At 50.4% G+C, this 17,322-nt stretch overlaps 1 protein-coding gene across 18 annotated transcripts in view; it reads right to left on the bottom strand.

The window, feature by feature from the left end:
- Positions 1-10,278, bottom strand: part of MINK1 (misshapen like kinase 1) — a 66,529-nt gene extending 56,251 nt beyond the window's left edge. For 14 of the 18 annotated variants that reach the window (XM_008009962.3, XM_008009963.3, XM_008009965.3 and 11 more), the window contains exon 1: positions 9,978-10,269. In XM_008009962.3, coding sequence (XP_008008153.1) covers positions 9,978-10,034 — 57 coding nt within the window. In that variant the 5' untranslated portion in view covers positions 10,035-10,269. Of the gene's footprint in view, positions 1-9,977 lie in introns of all 18 variants that reach the window. The other 4 variants (XM_008009971.3, XM_008009974.3, XM_008009976.3 and 1 more) reach the window with 1 other exon arrangement.
- Positions 10,279-17,322: the final 7,044 nt, after the last annotated feature.

Raw genomic sequence — 17,322 nt, 5'->3', positions numbered from 1 at the left:
TCCTGCTCAGCTGTGCTGCTTCCCAGCCACTCGCCCACCCTGAAAGGATACACTAGGGCAAGGGGTCTTCTTTTTTTTTTGAGACGGAGGCTCGCACTGTTACCCAGGCTGGAGTGCAGTGGCATGATCTCAGTTCACTGCAACCTCCACCTCCCAGCTTCAAGCAATTCTCCTGCCTCAGCCTCCCGAGCAGCTGGGACTACAGGTGCCCACCAGCATGCCCGGTTAATTTTTTGTATTTTTAGTAGAGACAGGGTTTCACTGTGTTAGCCAAGATGGTCTCGATCTCCTGACCTTGTGATCCGCCCGCCTCGGCCTCCCAAAGTGCTGGGATTACAGGCGTGAGCCACCGCGCCCGGCCCGAGGGCAAGGTGTCTTCTACTCTCTCTGGTCACTCCCCGAGATGTGAGTAATGACATTCATTCACCACACCTCTGTCTTCAAAAAGACAAGTATAGGATGAAAAGACCCCAGAGAAGAGACGATGTGCTGGCCCCTCTCTCAGATGCTGCATGCACCTGCCTGTCTTTGCCTCACGCTGCTTAGGCTTTGGGGCACTCTGTCCAACTGTTTTCTTGAAGACTCTTTCCTCAGTCACTTAGAATTAAAGACTAACTATTGCAAGCTTCAGCCACTTTCTTAAAAATGTGCCTTGAAAGAAAGAGTGGGTGGGTGGTAAAAAGAGAACATGAAAATCTTCCTTACAGTCTGGCTGGGAGCCTACCCATTTTACCTCCAGAGGTATGCTGGCAGACAAAAGCTGCTAGATATGTGGCATGCACAAGGGTAATTTAGAGCCCGCATTCCTCTCTCTACCTGGAAAGAAGTACACAGGGGACTTAGGAATTACTTCCTACCGCATGGAAGAAACCTATCCAGTCCTTCCCTGGGTCTCTCCCGTGTCCATAACAAGTTCATGAGAGGTACCAGTGGCAATCTGGGTGGAAAAACAGTTCTTCGATGCACTGTCCCAGACTCTGCCAGATGGTTAACATCCCCAATCCCCATGTGCTAAATGCCGTTAGCGCTCCCAGGACATCAAATGCCATTAGTGCTCCCAAGACTTTTTTTTTTTTTTTTTTTTAAAGGCAGAGTCTGGCTCTGTCGCCCAGGCTGGAGTGCAGTGGCCCGATCTCGGCTCACCGCAAGCTCCACCTCCTGGGTTCACACCATTCTCCTGCCTCAGCCTCCCGAGTAGCTGGGACTACAGGCGCCCGCCACCATGCCCGGCTAGTTTTTTTTTTTAATTTTTAGTAGAGACAGGGTTTCACCATGTTAGCCAGGATGGTCTCGATCTCCTGACCTCATGATCCGCCCGCCTCGGCCTCCCAAAGTGCTGGGATTACAGGTGTGAGCCACCACGCCCGGCGCTCCCAAGACAGTTAATCCTCCCTCCTCAACATTTCCAAACACCCCCTGGGGGCCAGCGGTGCCCTGGCTGAGAACCACTGAGTCAGCACCTGTATTGCTTTGAATCCCACGGTGACCAGCATATACTGGGCACCCTGTACTGCTTGTGGATTGAATCTAGTAGGAAAGGAGCAGTCACAGACATACTTAGATCCACGTCTCTTACCAAGTAATTTCTGAACCCCTACTGTGTGCTCAGCATCTTTATATGGATCAAGAAGAGATATGGATCACAGTCTCTACACATAAGGAAGTGGTAGGAAAAACAAGACCATAACACATTATTCAATATAAGGCAATACATAAGCCAATGCTAAAGGTCTGTGAGAAAGTGGATGACGTGATCAGTAAAGGCTGGCAAAATCCGGGGAGGCTTTCTGGGAAAAAAACATAAGTTGAGGCGGCTCTTGAAGGAGGTGGGCTTGTCTTCATTCAGCCCTATTGATCCTCAGCCTGTCCCCGCCAGGACCGCTGTTCATGGAAAACTCCTCTACGCCTGCCATTCTAGGAGCAACGCGGCAACCCAAGCCCTTCAAATCTCCAGGTGGCTCCTGGAACAAGAAGGTGTGAGGAATTTCCCATTCTTTGCCAGAAGACCAGAAAATATCAGGCCTGCTTTTAGGAGGCCTGCTCATCCCAAAGGCAACGGAAGAAACCACTGGCGGAAGTGCCAATGGCGGAAGTGCCCAAGACAGAACCAGAAAGCATTTGGTGCTCTGTGTACATACTGAGTCATGGGCTCCACGTGGTGGGGCTCCCAGTTGTGACCACAGATACTCCCCACATTGCCTGTCCCCTGTGGCCCTGGAATTCTCCTGCTGTGGATGAACCTGAGGTCTCAGCTATCTCCTCTGTCAAAGGTCTTCTTGCCGCCTCGCTCGCCAACCATCACCCTTTTTCTTAGGTAGCTCATCCCCATTTCCTCCATTCATCTCTCTCCAGTCACCCAGGCTCCTCCCACAGGCTGTGCCACCAAACTCTCCTCACAGCCCATCCCACCGTCTTCTCCACTGCCATCCTCCTGACATTCAAGCTGGTCCCAGAGTCTGGCTCCTCCAGGAAGCCCAAAACTCGTGGCTTCCCCAACCCTGTTTCCTTTCAAACATGCAAAATCAGTAACACTCCCCCTCCACACCCCACTCATCCTTTACTTGTATACAATGTAAATCGAGAGTCTTGTCTATTTATATACACTATCCAGCTAATGTTAGAAAGAATCCCACTTCCCACAGACCACAGGAGCTAAGCTGAGGGCTGGGCCTACTTGTTCTTATTTCTGTGCGACTTACCTACCTTCCAAACCCCAGGCACCCCTTAGGCTAATAACATCTAGGGATACACCCTCCTCTTTCATACACCCGACTCTGAGAAGCCATATCTAAGTCCACAGATCCAGGACCCAGAGTCCCTCCCCCAGTAAGTAAAAATGAGGATTATATGAGTCATAAGCTCTTTCCATATACATGCTCTTAACTTCTGAGACAAACAAATAAACCATTTCTTCCCCTCCCACAGGAAGATTCAGAAGAAATCCTTTTGGAATTAAGCCTGGAGTTTCCACCCCCTCCTCAGGCTTCTTGCCCTTGATTGTTGACCAAATGCTTCACCATAAGAATGGCCCCATTCCAGAGTCTCCCAATTCTTGCCATCACCAAACTCTACCTGCTGGTTCAACTCTATCTAATCTTTCTGCAGCAATGCCAGTTTAGCTTTCTGATGTGATTTACGTCTCTCTCAATCAACTAGATATTTTTGTCTTATAAAAGTTTTGTCTGGTAAAAGCAATTTTTTTTCCATGACACAGCCCTCAGGAGATCCTGAGAATATATGATCAAAACAACTCTTGTTATATGTGCCCATGGCATGTTAAAGTTTTCTGCTGCAGGCCTTACCATGGCTTGCAATCACACACACACACACACACACACAAAATAATTACTTGATTAACGTCTCTCCCTACTACTAGACTGTAGGAGAACCATATCGGTCTTGTTCACCACTGTGTCCTCTGTGCCCAGTTCTAGATCTTTCCTCAAACAGAACATGAAATCCTACCCACACGTAGCACATACAACCTCAGGCTGTCTAGCCACTGGACAAAATCTCCAGGGGCTCTCTTGGGTCACTACAATTCCATCCCTCTTTTCTCTCCTCCCTCTACTATTCCCGCCCTTAGTAAGAACAAAGAGCCTCAAAACCCTTTTTCCATTACCCCCTAGAAGAGCTTCCTATAGCTAAGAGAGGCCCAGACTCAAGTCAAGGACTGGTTGGTTGGGAGGAGAATGGCAAAAGAACTGGAGAGAGCAGAGAATGGCCGTGAGCATGGACAGGATCCAACTCTTCTACCAAGTCATGTTTTTGTATCTTACTATATTCTGTGTGCAATCAAGAAATGCTTTGAGGGTTGACTTATTAACCTGATCACTTTTGTTCTGTCTTCAATCCAGGAAAGAGAACACTGAGACAGATAGTAGTAAAAAGTAGGTGTTGAGGGGAGTGGGGCTGAAGACCAGGTTTCACGATGACTTCCCACTGACCACAGAAAATGAGTGTAATTCATGGAAATAAGGTTTAACAAAAACGTCCCAATCTTGAAGGTTGTAGGATACTAAGGAAAACAGTAACAGTTACTAAAGAGTCTAGGCCGGGCATGGAGGCTCACGCCTGTAATCCCAACACTTTGGGAGGCCGAGGTGGATGGATCACGAGGTCAGGAGATTGAGACATCCTGGCTAACACGGTGAAACCCCGTCTCTACTAAAAATACAAAAAATTAGCCAGGCGTGGTGGCGGGCGCCTGTGGTCCCAGCTACTCGGGAAGCTGAGGCAGGAGAATGGTGTGAACCTGGGAGGCGGAGCTTGCAGTGAGCGGAGATCATGCCACTGCACTCCAGCCTCGGCGACAGTGAGAGACTTTGTCTCAAAAAAAAAAAAAAAAAGTGTCTAGGATTGGAAAGGCATTGCTTGGGTGGATGTCCCCAGAGATCTGGTTAAATAGCTTAGTAGAGGACTGAGTACTATATTACATCCTTCCCATAGAATTTGGAACCTGATTCTCAACACAGTAGACTGCCAATGCTTGGCGACTGACTGGTGCAGGAAAGGAGATTATTGATAACTTGCTCTGATTCGACTTTGTCTGGAGACAGAAAGATTAGACAGGCAGACTCACGGGCCTCTGGAGATGCTCTCCAGTCCAGAATTGCTCTGTGTTTCTGGGTTGAGAGGTTACTGCATGCCTTCTCTACAGACCTACGCCAGAACACAAGCTTGGCAAGAGCGGTTGCACACTTCCTGCCATCGTGTCCCCTACATGACAAACAAAGGTGGTTTACATGTGCAAGTCCTGTGCATGACCCTGTCTGAGGCACACAGTTCAATGCGGAAAGGAATGGAGGCCAGATTTGAAGTCAGGATTCTGTACCGCACAGTTTTAATTGAGCTCCTGAGGCAAGAGTGAGGGGCTGGGCCAGCTGGCTCCCTTGCTGACCTTACTGTTATCTTACCTGTCAAAACCTCCCCACTGTGTATATCCCTAAGGACTGTGGCAGTCTGTCCCGTCCCATAGCATAAAGGGTGGTGATGTCTCTCTCTCTGTTTGGGGAATGACTGGTCACCTAGTTTCGGCCAAGTTCTCAGTAATCTTCCTTCCGTCATTTTGCCAAAGCAGCATTTCACTTCACTCTAAATGCCTCGAGCTCTCCAAACAGCCCCATCCCCCTTTTGCAATTTTCTAGGGGAAAAAAGTTACTATTGAATGCCCTTACTTCTGCAGCAGGAGGTCACTCTTCCCATTCTCCTGCCTAAGGCATCTGTCATCAACATTTGGACAGCTAGCACATCAGAACACAGTGGCAGTCCCACATTGCTCAGCAGCCTAGAAACACATGCCCAGAACTGCCAGCTTTCCGAGTGGTGCTGGCTCCACAGCCGCATGAAGAGAGGAGGAAGGCGAAGACACTTCTCCAAAGAACAGACACAACAACACAAAATCATTTGAAAAAGAACATCTCTGTCAGCAGCTACCACCGAGCAACAAGTCCTTCTTGAATGTGCTCCATGCTATGATTTCAATCCAGCGATGCTAAGCATAGCTCCACAGTTTCAAGGACACTGCAGTTGAAAACTTCGAGCTGGACGGTAAAAAGAAGCTGTTTGATTTATGAAGTGGGTCAACCAAAAGGAGCAATGCAAAAAGAAAGAGGTCAGGCCGGGGTCTGCCCCCTCCTTGTCCCATCTACTTCCGCCGATATTTATCCTTTGTGAGAAGCCAAGAGTTCCAAGTCAGAAGGTTCTCCTGGAATATAACCAAGCTTAGACACAGAGGCCCACATTTTCTGTTGGATGATCCTAACTTTACTTCAAGGGCATCGCTCAGCTGGAGGCTTCCAGAACTGTTTACCCCAGACAAGGTCTGATTCTAAAAACATCCCAGAAAAAATATATTCTTAATTGTGCATAAATAAGAGAGGGGCAAAAAGAAGCTTAAGAAGCCTGAGGTTTATTGAATACTTTCTCTAAGCAAGCACTGTGCTGCGCTTTCACTTGTTATAACAGGCACTTCTTCAATAAACATGTGAGCCCCTATTATGTGCAAAACACTGTTATAGGCACTGGAGATATAAAATGAACAAAATAGTCACAATCTCAGCTTTCATTGAACTGTTTTTTTTTTTTTTTTTTTTTTTTTTGAGACAGAGTCTGGCTTTGTTGCCCATGCTGGAGTGCAGTGGTGCAATCTCAGCTTACTGCAACCTCCACCTCCCAGGTTCAAGTGATTCTCCTGCCTCAGCCTCTTGAGTAACCGGGAACTGGGATTACAGGCGTGCGCCACCACACCTGGCTAATATTTTTGTATTTTTTTTTAGTAGAGATGGGGTTTTACCATGTTGGCCAGGCTGGTCTAGAACTTCTTTTTTTTTTTTTTTTTTTTTTTTTTTGAGACGGAGTCTCGCTCTGTCGCCCAGGCTGGAGTGCAGTGGTGCCATCTCGGTTCACTGCAAGCTCCGCCTCCTGGGTTCACACCATTCTCCTGCCTCAGCCTCCTGAGCAGCTGGGACTACAGGCACCCGCCACCACGCCCGGCTAATTTTTTGTATTTTTAGTAGAGACAGGGTTTCACCGTATTAGCCAGGATGGTCTCGATCTCCTGACCTCGTGATCCGCCCACCTCGGCCTCCCAAAGTGCTGGCATTACAGGCGTTAGCCACCGCGCCCGGCCCTGGTCTCGAACTTCTGACCTCAGGTGATCCATCTGCCTCGGCCTCCCAAAGTGCTGGGATTACAGTCGTGAGCCACCACACCCGGCCACTGAACTGACATTTTACTGGAGCTGACAGAAATACATATGTCAGCTGGTGATAAATACTATGAGGAAGGATAAAGCAGACTAAGGGAATGCTATATAAAATTTTATACAAAAATAAAGCAGAGGAGGGAGTGCTATTTTAGATAAAGTTGTCCTGGAAGGCTTCTCTGATTGCCATTTGATAAAAATAACTACAAAAAGGGCTATCACGTATGATCACTATGTGCTGGGAACTGTACTGAGTACTTCATGTGCATTTAATCCTCAGCAACTCTGCATTCAGTACTATCACCATGTCCACGATACAGGACTGAACAGAGCTTACAGAGGGTAAGGCTCTTGGCAGAATCTGCAGTAAGGGGAGCAGGGCCAGGGTTACATAGTAAGCGAGGAAGCTAGGACTTGAACTCAGGACTGCAACTCCAAACCCCACGCTTTTCCTCACCACACAATACAGCCAGGTGGGTGGAGAAAAGGAGCCTCAAAGAGGTCAAGTGTGGCTGTGGCTACAAAGTAGCAGGTCCATCTGGCCTCCCCACACATGGCTAAGAGATTAACGCAATTCAATCTTCCCTAATATCAGGCGATTACTCTCATCACCAGCTGAAAACCAAGCCTTATCTTGAAACAAGAGGAGAAATACACCTTGGGCTCTTTAAGGCCAGCGAATAAATACTGAATATGTTCCTCTCTCATCCCTCTCCCCAGCCCCCAACACAAGATGGTGTAGTAAAGGGAGACACCATTTCTCACTGGAAAACAGACAGGAATAGCACAAGAGATGGCCACGCTAGCTGCTTGACAGTGTCACAGCTCTCTGAGGTGGAGTCGGGGGGCACAGGCACTGAGAAAAGGTCAGCAGCAAGGAGAAGGTAGGCCCTCACTAGTCCCATTCCAAAGGAGGTACAGCTCTTCCTCAAGCCCTCACATTTTGGGGTGGAAAGGAGGAAGCAGAATGCTTTCTTAAACAGCATAAGGCAGGCCAGACAGAAGCACTGGGAGCAGGTCACCAGGTCTCCTGAGGGGAGGGAGAAGAGAGTAAGGCTAGAGGCAACTGAGGAAGGCTAACGTTGCTTTAAGCCGAGAAGTCCAGAAGGGAAATACCACATCTAAGGTCAGAGGGTATTTGTGGAATTGCTGGAAATCCCAGGTTGAGGGTCCAAGCCAAACTACCAGAAGAGGCTACAAGAGAAACCCAAGCAGAGTCCCACAAGGTTCAAAGCAAAGGTTGTGGTTTCGATTCCCCCCCCTTTTTTTTTTTTTTTTTTTTTTTTTTTAAGATAAGGTCTTGCTTTGTTGCCCAGGCTGGATTGCAGTGGCGTGCAATCTTGGCTCACTGCAACCTCCACCTCCCCGGTTCAAGCGATTCTCCTGCCTCAGCCTCCTGAGTAGCTGGGATCACAGGAGTGTGCCACCACGCACAGCTAATTTTTGTATTTTTAGTTGACACAGGGTTTCACAGTGTTGGCCAGACTGGTCTCGAACTGCTGACCTCAGGTGATGCCCCTGCCTCAGCCTCCCAAAGTGCTGGGATTACAGGCGTGAGCACCTCGCCCGGCCTGACCCACCCATTTTTTATTGTATTTCAGTCACCCCAGCCACAGGCACCTGTAGCCAGTTAATCAATAACCAAGGTAGGAAGGATAGGTGGAAGTTCATCCCAGAATGGAGCACATTAAGAGACTTTTACTCAGAATCGGGATTTCCATCTTATATCCCAACTGACTTGGGCACCCCAGTTTAAACCCTGGCTTACCTGACCTTAAGAATCTCCCTCCTAAAGCCTTCAGACCCTCTCCCCATCCACACACATATGTGCTTGCGCACACAGAGAAATTCAACGTTCAGTCCCTCTCCCCAGAGATTTATCACCTTATCTCCAGCAAGTCAGGTCTCATAGCCCAACATTGCACCAAACAAATTATGACCTGAAAATGGCAAGAAAAAAACTGTGTCACCTAGAGAAACCCAATTAACAACATGACTCTGCTCTCTTCAATTCCCCTCTCCCCTCCAGCCATATCCGGGGCACCTGCGTGGCTGACCGCCTTTTCCCACTACTGGCCATGTTCCCTGGCTGACTCAAAAGCCAGAAGACAGTCTCAGCGGGGGCCTCCAGAGAAGCGAACCTAGAGATGGGAAGTCCTGCTCTCCCCACACCTTGGCCTGGTGAGAGCGCTGGAAGGGCACAGGATTAAAACACCACCTGGCTGATAGTCTGGAGTGTTCACCTTGAAATCACTAAGTTGCCCCTTAAGCCAAAGCTCCCTGCTGAATAAAAACATAAATGCTATAGAAAGCTCCTCCACCAGAGTGTGTAAGTACCCCACAGGGGACAATGAACGGGTATTTCCAAGAAATTCCTGCAGCATTTGCTTCCTCTCAACCCCTTTCCTTATTAGCCCCTAGCTTGAGAGGTCTCCATTGCTTCCAGCCTTCAGCTAACATAAATACCCACTGCCTTCCAAACCTTCTGCCTGACCACATGTAGCATGTGTCGTGTGTGCGTGTGCGTGTGTAAACATCCTCTTCCCAGCCCGTGCTACAGTTTCCAAAGAGAAGAAATGCCTCCCCTCCTCCCCGAGGGCTCCCGGCCCCACGCTGCTGCAGAGTTGGTCATGTAATATTCAGGGACCCTGAGACCGGAAATGCCTGGTTCTGAACTGCTGCACTCGAAACGGGAGAGAAGGGATAGGGAAAACCGAACGTGGGATTCAGTGTGACGGTAGGAGGGGTGCGGTGGCTGAAATTCTGACCAGGGAAAGCATGCAATTCAAGGGTGGGCAAGGCAGAGAAAGAGGGATGAGAGAGAGGCTGCCGAGACAGTTGCAAAGTCAAAATTCGAGGAGCCGAGGAAGAGCAGGGGAAGAAAATAGAAGTAAGGGCAAAGGTGGAAAGAGGGCCGAGAGGAGGTGAGGAGCCACGATAAAGATTCTCCAGGTGATGGGGGAGGCCAAGTTTAGGGGAACCAGTGGGTCCCGAACCCCAGAGTAAAGGTAGGGTGGCAGGGAAGTGTGGGGGCGGGGCACCACAGGGTGGGGACCGAACTGGCTCCCAGGATCTGCAGCCAGTGGAGAGAGAAGGGAGCAGAGGGCGGGGGCCCAGCCGCGGCGGGAGCCCGGGAAAGGGGCACAGGTCGCCAAGGGGACCCAGGCTGGTGGAGGGGGCGCCCGGGAGCACGTGAGGCGTGCAGCCACCCCGCTCCCTCCCCTGCGGCGGGGACAGGAACCAGGGCGAGGCTGGGGGACGGCGCGCTCACCCGCAGGGCGGACAGGTCGATGTCGTCCAGGCTGCGGGCGGGGGCTGGGTCGCCCATGGCCTCCGCGGGGAACGGGGCACCGGGGCCGCTCACGCTCCGGCTCGGTTACTCCACTGCCGCCGTCGCCGCTTCTCCCCCATCGGAGGACCCCGGGGGCGGACTCCACCGCGCCTCCCCCGGAGACCGGGGAGGGGGAGGGCCGGCGCGAGGACCGACCCACCGACTGACAGGCGCTATCTCCCCGGAGCCAGCCACCCGAGCCTCCCGCCTCTCCTGCGCAGGCGCGGAGCAGCCGCGCACGGGGAGGGTGGAAGCGGGAGCGTGACGCGAGCGCGCCGGGGACCCCTCCCCCTAGGCGCCGACACCTGCGCGCAGGCGCAGGCGAGCAGGCTAAAGGCGCGCGCGAGGACAGAGCGACCGCGCGAGCCTGGCGTGAAAGAAGTGGGCGGCGGCCGAGGCGGCCGCGGAGCGCGCCCACCAGCTGGCGCGCGTGCGCACACGCGTTTCCTTTTCTTTCCCTATATTTTTGCCCTTTCTCTCCTTTATTTCCTTCTCAGATCTCCTTTGACGCCTTTCCTTCCCTTTCCCTCCTTCTTTCGTGTGCCCAGCTGCCAATCAAGCCACCCACCTCTCCATTTGCGGGGGAAGGGGGCGGTACCCAACCCCCCTCTATTACTAGGGGGTTGTTATGGTAACTCCCCACGCGAGGGCTGGGTGGCCTCTAGATAGGACGGGCTGTCCACCCACCCAATTGCTATGGCAACAGTGGAGCCGCTGAGGGAGGGGCCACTCCGTGAGAACTTGGCTGGAGAAACCACGTGGGAGTTGGGGGGCAGAGGAGGGGCACCGGCTGCCTCAGGAATGCCCTTTCCACCCTCACCTAGCAGGTTGGGGAAGCATCGAGGAGCTCTCAGATCTCAGGATAAGGAATCCTACCGCAGACGTGTATCTCTGCACCTCTTTTAACAAAGCGTTCTGCACAAAGGAACTGTTTCGACAATTATTCATTGATCACTGGAGTCACGCGTGGAGGAAGGGGTGGCGAAGGGGAAGAGAGGGAGTCTGCTTTCAATCCCTTCACATATTGCTTGGGTCACCTTAGATCTAGTCATGTTGGCACAGCGCCTACAGCCATTAGCCTCAGTGGAGGCTGGGTAATGCTATCTAAGAACCAAGAGTCATGTTCTACCACTGACATGCTGTGTGACCTTGAGCAAGTTGCTTTGCTTCTCTGAGGTTTTCTTTCACTGTGAAATTGAGGGGGGAGGCTGTATGATCCTCAGGAGCTCTTCTAGCACCAACACTGTTTCTGAAAGACTCCACCACCAGCCTTAATATAAATCATTTAAGAGAGTTTAAATTAGAAGTCCTTGGAAAATAGCTGAACACATTCCTTTCTGGACCCTTCTCCTTAGCATTTGGATACATGGCCAGTCGGCCCCCTTCCCTAACCCCTAGCCCATTCTCCTTGCCACTGCCCTTATTCAAGCCACTATCCCCATTCATCTCCTATTTGGCCTTCCTGCCTGACTCCTTCAAGTCAATTCTATTTTTTTTTTTAAAGACAAAGTCTTGCTCTGTCGCCCAGGCTGGAGTACAATGGCATGATCTCTGCTTACTGCAACCTCAAGCTCCTGGGTTCAAGCGATCCTCCAGCCTCAACCTCCCAAGTAGCCGGGACTACAGGCAGCACATGCCACTACGCCTGGCTAATTTTTGTATGTTTTGTAGAGATGGGGCTTTGCCATGTTGCCCAATCTGGTCTCAAACTCCTGGCCTCAAGTGATCTGCCCACCTCGGCCTCCCAAAGTGCTGAGATTATAGGATCCCTTGAGGCCAGGAGTTGGAGCCAGCCTGGCCAACATGGTGGGTTTTTGTTTTTTGAGATGGTTTTTGTTTTGTTTTGTTTTGTTTTGTTTGTGAATTTGTTTTTATTGGGGAACAGGACACAGGGTGGAAAATGTCACCTTGGTGGAGACAGAGTTTTGCTCTTGTTGCCCAGGCTGGAGTGCAGTGGCACGATCTTGGCTCACTGCAACCTCCGCCTCCCAGGTTCAAGCAATTCTCCTATCTCAGCTTCCTGAGTAGCTGGGATTACAGGTGCACGCCACCACGCCCAGCTAATTTTTTGTATTCTCAGTTGAGACGGGGTTTCATCACGTTGGCCAGGTGGTCTCGAACTCCTGACCTCAGGTGATCCACCTGCCTGGGCCTCCCAAAGTGCAGGGATTACAGGCATGAACCACCACACCCGACCAAGCCTGGCAAACATGGTGAAACTCCATCTCTATTAAAAATACAAAAAATTGGCCGGGCACGGTGGCTCACACCTGTAATCCCAGCACTTTTTGGGAGGCCGAGACGGGTGGATCACCTGAGGTTAGGAGTTTGAGCCCGGACAACATGGTGAAACCATGTCTCTACTAAAAATACAACAATTAGCGAGGTGTGGTGGCAGGTGCCTGTAATCCCAGCTACGAGTGGGATGCCGAAGCAGGAGAATCGCTTGAACCCAGGAGGCAGAGGTTGCAGTGAGCCAAGAACATGCCACTGCACTCCAGCCTGGGTGACAGAGCAAGACTCTGTCTCAAAAAAAAAAAAAAAAAAAAAAAATTGGCTGGGCATGGTGGCTCATGCCTGCAGTCCCAGCACTTGGGGAGACCAAGGCGGGCGACTGCACTCCAGCCTGGGCAACAGAACGAGATTCTGTCTCAAAAAAAAAAAAAAAAAGGCCAGACACGGTGGCTCATGCCTGTAATCCCAGCACTTTGGGAGGCCAAGGCGGGTGGATCACATGGTCAAGAGATCGAGACCATCCTGACAAACATGGAGAAACCCTGTCTCTACTAAAAATACAAAACTGGCCAGGTGTGGTGGCGCATGCCTGTAATCCTAGCTACTTGGGAGGCTGGGGCAGGAGAATCACTTGAACTTGGGAGGCAGAGGTTGTGGTGAGTCGAGATCATGCCATTGTACTCCAGCCTGGGCAACAAGAGCGAAACTCCGTCTCAAAACAAAACAAAACAAAAAAACCAGATTGGCTGGGCGCAGTGGCTCACACCTGTAATCCCCACACTTTGGGAGGCTGAAGCAGGTGGATCACCTGACGTCGAGATTTCGAGACCAGCCTGGCCAACATGGTGAAATGCTGTCTCTACTAAAAATACAAAAAATTAGCCGGGTGTGGCGGTATGTGCCTGTAATCCCAGCTACTTGGGAGGCTGAGGCAAAAGGATTGCTTGAACCCAGCAGGCAGAGGTTGCAGTGAGCTGAGATTGCACCACTGTACTCCGGCCTGGGCAACAGCGTGAGACTCTGTCTCAAAAAAAAAAAAAAGAGCAGATAAAGTGTGGCATCGGCCGGGCGCGGTGGCTCAAGCCTGTAATCCCAGCACTCTGGGAGGCCGAGGCGGGCGGATCACGAGGTCAGGAGATCGAGACCATCCTGGCTAACACGGTGAAACCCCGTCTCTACTGAAAATACAAAAAACTAGCCGGGCGAGGTGGCGGGCGTCTGTAGTCCCAGCTGCTCGGGAGGCTGAGGCAGGAGAATGGCGTAAACCCGGGAGGCGGAGCTTGCAGTGAGCTGAGATCCGGCCACTGCACTCCAGCCCGGGCGACAGAGCGAGACTCTGTCTCAAAAAAAAAAAAAAAAAAAAAAAAAAGTGTGGCATCAAAGACCCTTCAAGATTCTGCTGGCTTTTCTTGCCTTTTCTTTTTTAATGGTTTGTTTCTTTAGGAATTGGGGTCCTGCTCTGTCACCCAGGCTAGAGTGCAGTGGCATGATCATGGCTCATGGCAGCCTCCAACTCCTGGGCTCAAGTGATTATCCTGCCTCAGGCTCCTGAGTTGCCAGGATTATAGGCATGAGCCACCCTGCTTGGTGCCTGCCTTATTTTTCAGTACTCAACTATTAGACCTCACATTTTCCAGCCATACTGAAATACTCTACTTACTTCCCAGAACTCAACATTCTCTCCCCCAACCTTTGCATGTACTCTTTTTTCTCCTTGGAATATTCCCTAGCCTCTTGACCATGCCCACTCTCACCGTGTTTTGCTTTGTCCTACATGTCTAACTCACCTCCTCCATGAAGCCTTCCTTGACTCACCAAGACTAAGTTTGGTTCTTCTGTTTCAGCTGCCTGGCTTTAGTCCATGGTAACATTTAATGATTTGAATTGTAAATGTCTTTTGAATCTCCTTAAAGGCAGGAATAATATTAGTCTTGTTCAGCACATGGCCTGGCACCCACTAGAAAATCAGTAACACTTAAAAAAAAAAAAAAAAAAAAGCAAGAAAATCACTAACACTTAAGCAATGAAAGTGGCCAAGCGCCGTGGCTCACGCCTGTAATCCCAGCACTTTGGGAGGCTGAGGCGGGCGAATCACCTGAGGTCAGGAGTTTGAGACCACCCTGACCAATATCGTGAAACCCCATTTCTACGAAAAATACAAAAATTAGCCGGGCGTGGCGGTGCGCACCTGTAATCCCAGCTACTTGGGAGGCTGAGGCAGGAGAATCGCTTGAACCTGGGAGGCGGAGCTTGCAGTGAGCTGAGATCCGGCCACTGCACTCCAGCCTGGGCGACAGAGCGAGACTGTCTCAAAAAAAAAAAGTAATGAAGGCATCTGTTGTCTGGGCGGGCACTGCAGCAGTTCAAGGTCAAGACCATGGGATAGTAGGAAAAAGCATAGAAAGTGGAGGTAGTGCTTTAGGCAAATCACTAACCTCTCTGAGGCTCAACTCTGTCATCTGTAAAATGGAGATGGTAATAATAGGGAGGTTAGGATAAAATAATACATGTAAAGCACTTAGCATATACTAGGTCCTCTAAATTTACTAATGCCTCAGTCATAGAGGCTACTCTTTCCATTCTGGGTTTAGAGCCAACTCTTCTGATTCTAAGCCCTCTGCTTCCACCGCTCACCCCCCTCACTACAGTTGGTCTCCATTTAAAAAACTCCAGGACTAGCCCGGGCACAGTGTCTCATGCCTGCAATCCCAGCACTTTGGGAGGTCAAGGCGGGTGGATCACGAGGTCAGGAGTTCCAGACCAGCCTGGCCAACATGGTGAAACCCCATGTCTACTAAAACTACAAAAATTAGCCAGGCACAGTGGGGGGCACCTGTAATCCCAGCTACTCGGGAGGCTGAGGCAGGAGAATCGCTTGAACCAGGGAGGCGGAGGTTGCAGTGAGCCAAGATGGTGCCACTGCACTCCAGCCTGGGTGACAGAGCAAGACTCTATCTCAAAAAAAACCCAAAACAAACAAACAAAAGCCTCCAGGACTAAGGAGGGGAGGGCAGAGACTTCGAAGCAAAAGCCCTCGGCACCCCTGGCCCAGCCTGGGGCAACTGCTGCCTCTCACTCCACGGTGAATGAGGTAATGGTCTCCCTCGGGAAAGAGGCAGTTAGTGCTGACAATGAGGCTAATTAACAAGATGCCAATTAGTACCTGGAGACCGCTATATGTAGGAGGGGGGAATTCTGGCACAGAAGTAGCTTCTTATGAGGACTGAGGGCTGAACTCCAAGGAGAGGATGAGGCAGAGCAACACCATCCCCTCTTCACGCCTCACCCACCCAGAAAATCTCTCTTCCAGGAAGGCTTCCTAATCCCACACTTCACTCCCCTCAGTTTCCTCCTGCATCTGTGGTCAGTTCTGAGACAGGAGCGTGAGGCTGTGGGAACAAAGGGCAAGAGCCAGGACTTGTGCTACACTTTTTTCTTTTCTTTTTTTTTTTTTGAGACGCAGTCTCGCTCTGTCACCCAGGCTGGAGTGCAGTGGTGCGATCTCAGCTCACTGCAACCTTCGCCTCCCGGGTTCAAGTGATTCTCCTGCCTCAGCCTCCAGAGTAGCTGGGATTACAGGCACCCACCACCACACCTGGCTAATTTTTTATTTTTAGTAGACAGGGTTTCACCGTGTTAGCCAGGATGGTCTCGATCTCCTGATCTTGTGATCCACCCACCTTGGCCTCCCAAAGTGCTGGGGTTACGGGCATGAGCCACCGCGCCCAACCTACATTTTTTAATATTGAAAATATTTTGGACCAGGCATGGTGGCTTATGCCTCTAATCCTAGCACTTTGAGAGGCCGAGGTGGGTGGATCATGAGGTCAGGAGTTTGAGACCAACTTGGCCAACACGGTGAAACCCCGTCTCTACAAAAAAATACAAAAATTAGCCAGGCACGGTGGCACCTGCCTGTAATCCCAGCTACTCAGGAGGCTGAGGTGGAAGGATCGATTGAGCCCAGGAGGTCCAGGCTGCGGTGAGCCATGATTACACCACTGTACTGCACTCCAGCCTCAGCAACAGAGTGAGAGCCTATCTCAAAAATGAAAAATAAATAAGCTGGGCACCATAGCACGCACCTGTAGTCCCAGCTACTCTAGAGGCTGAGGTGGATTGCTTGAGCCCAGGAAGTTGAAGCTGCAGTGAGCTGTGATCGTAACACTGCGCTCTAGCCTGGGCCACAAAGCAAGACTCTGTCTCTAAAAAATAAAAAGAAACAAAACTAAACATTTCAGACATACAAAAAGTTATGAATATATATGTGTGTTTGTATTTTTTTAATTAAGAAATTTTTAGAGATGGGGGTCTTGCTATGTTGCCCAGGCTGAGCTTGAACTCTTGGCCCTCCTGCCTCAGCCTCCTAAATAGCTGGGATTACAGGCTTTAGCCACCATGCCCAGCTTTTATACACACACAGTTTAAGAAATAAAAGGGGCCAGGTGCTGTGGCTTGCGCCTGTAATCCCAGCACTTTGGGAGGCCGAGGCGGGTGGATTACCTGAAGTCAGGAGTTCGAGACCAGCCTGGCCAACATGGTGAAACTCCATTCTACTAAAAATACAAAAAAATTAGCCAGATGTGGTGGTGGACGCCTGTAGTCCCAGCTACTCAGGAAGCTGAGACAGGAGAATTGCTTGAACCTGGGAGGCGGAGGTTGCAGTGAGCTGAGATCGTGCCTCTGCACTCCAGCCTGGGCAACAGAGCAAAAAAAAAAAAAAAAAAAAGAAAGAAAAGAAATAAAGGGGCCAGGTGCTATGGCTTATGCCTGTAATCTCAGCACTTTAGGAGGCTGAGGTAGGAAAATCACTTAAGCCAGGAGCTTAAGACCAACCTGGGCAAGATGGCAAGACCCCATCTCTACAATAAATAAAAACGTTAGCAGGTGTGATGGCACATGCTTGTAGCCCCATCTATTCAGGAGGCTGAGGCAGGAGCATCTCTTGAGTTCAGGAGTTCAACATTGCAGTGAGCTATGATTGTGCCATTACACTCCAGCCTGAGGGACAGAACAAGACTCTGTTTGTCCCTCCCTCTCAAAAAAAAAG

The sequence above is a fragment of the Chlorocebus sabaeus genome, chromosome 16 (genome assembly GCF_047675955.1).
Source record: "Chlorocebus sabaeus isolate Y175 chromosome 16, mChlSab1.0.hap1, whole genome shotgun sequence".
Taxonomy (NCBI): Eukaryota; Metazoa; Chordata; class Mammalia; order Primates; family Cercopithecidae; genus Chlorocebus; species Chlorocebus sabaeus.
This window is presented reverse-complemented; position numbering and strand designations above follow the sequence as displayed.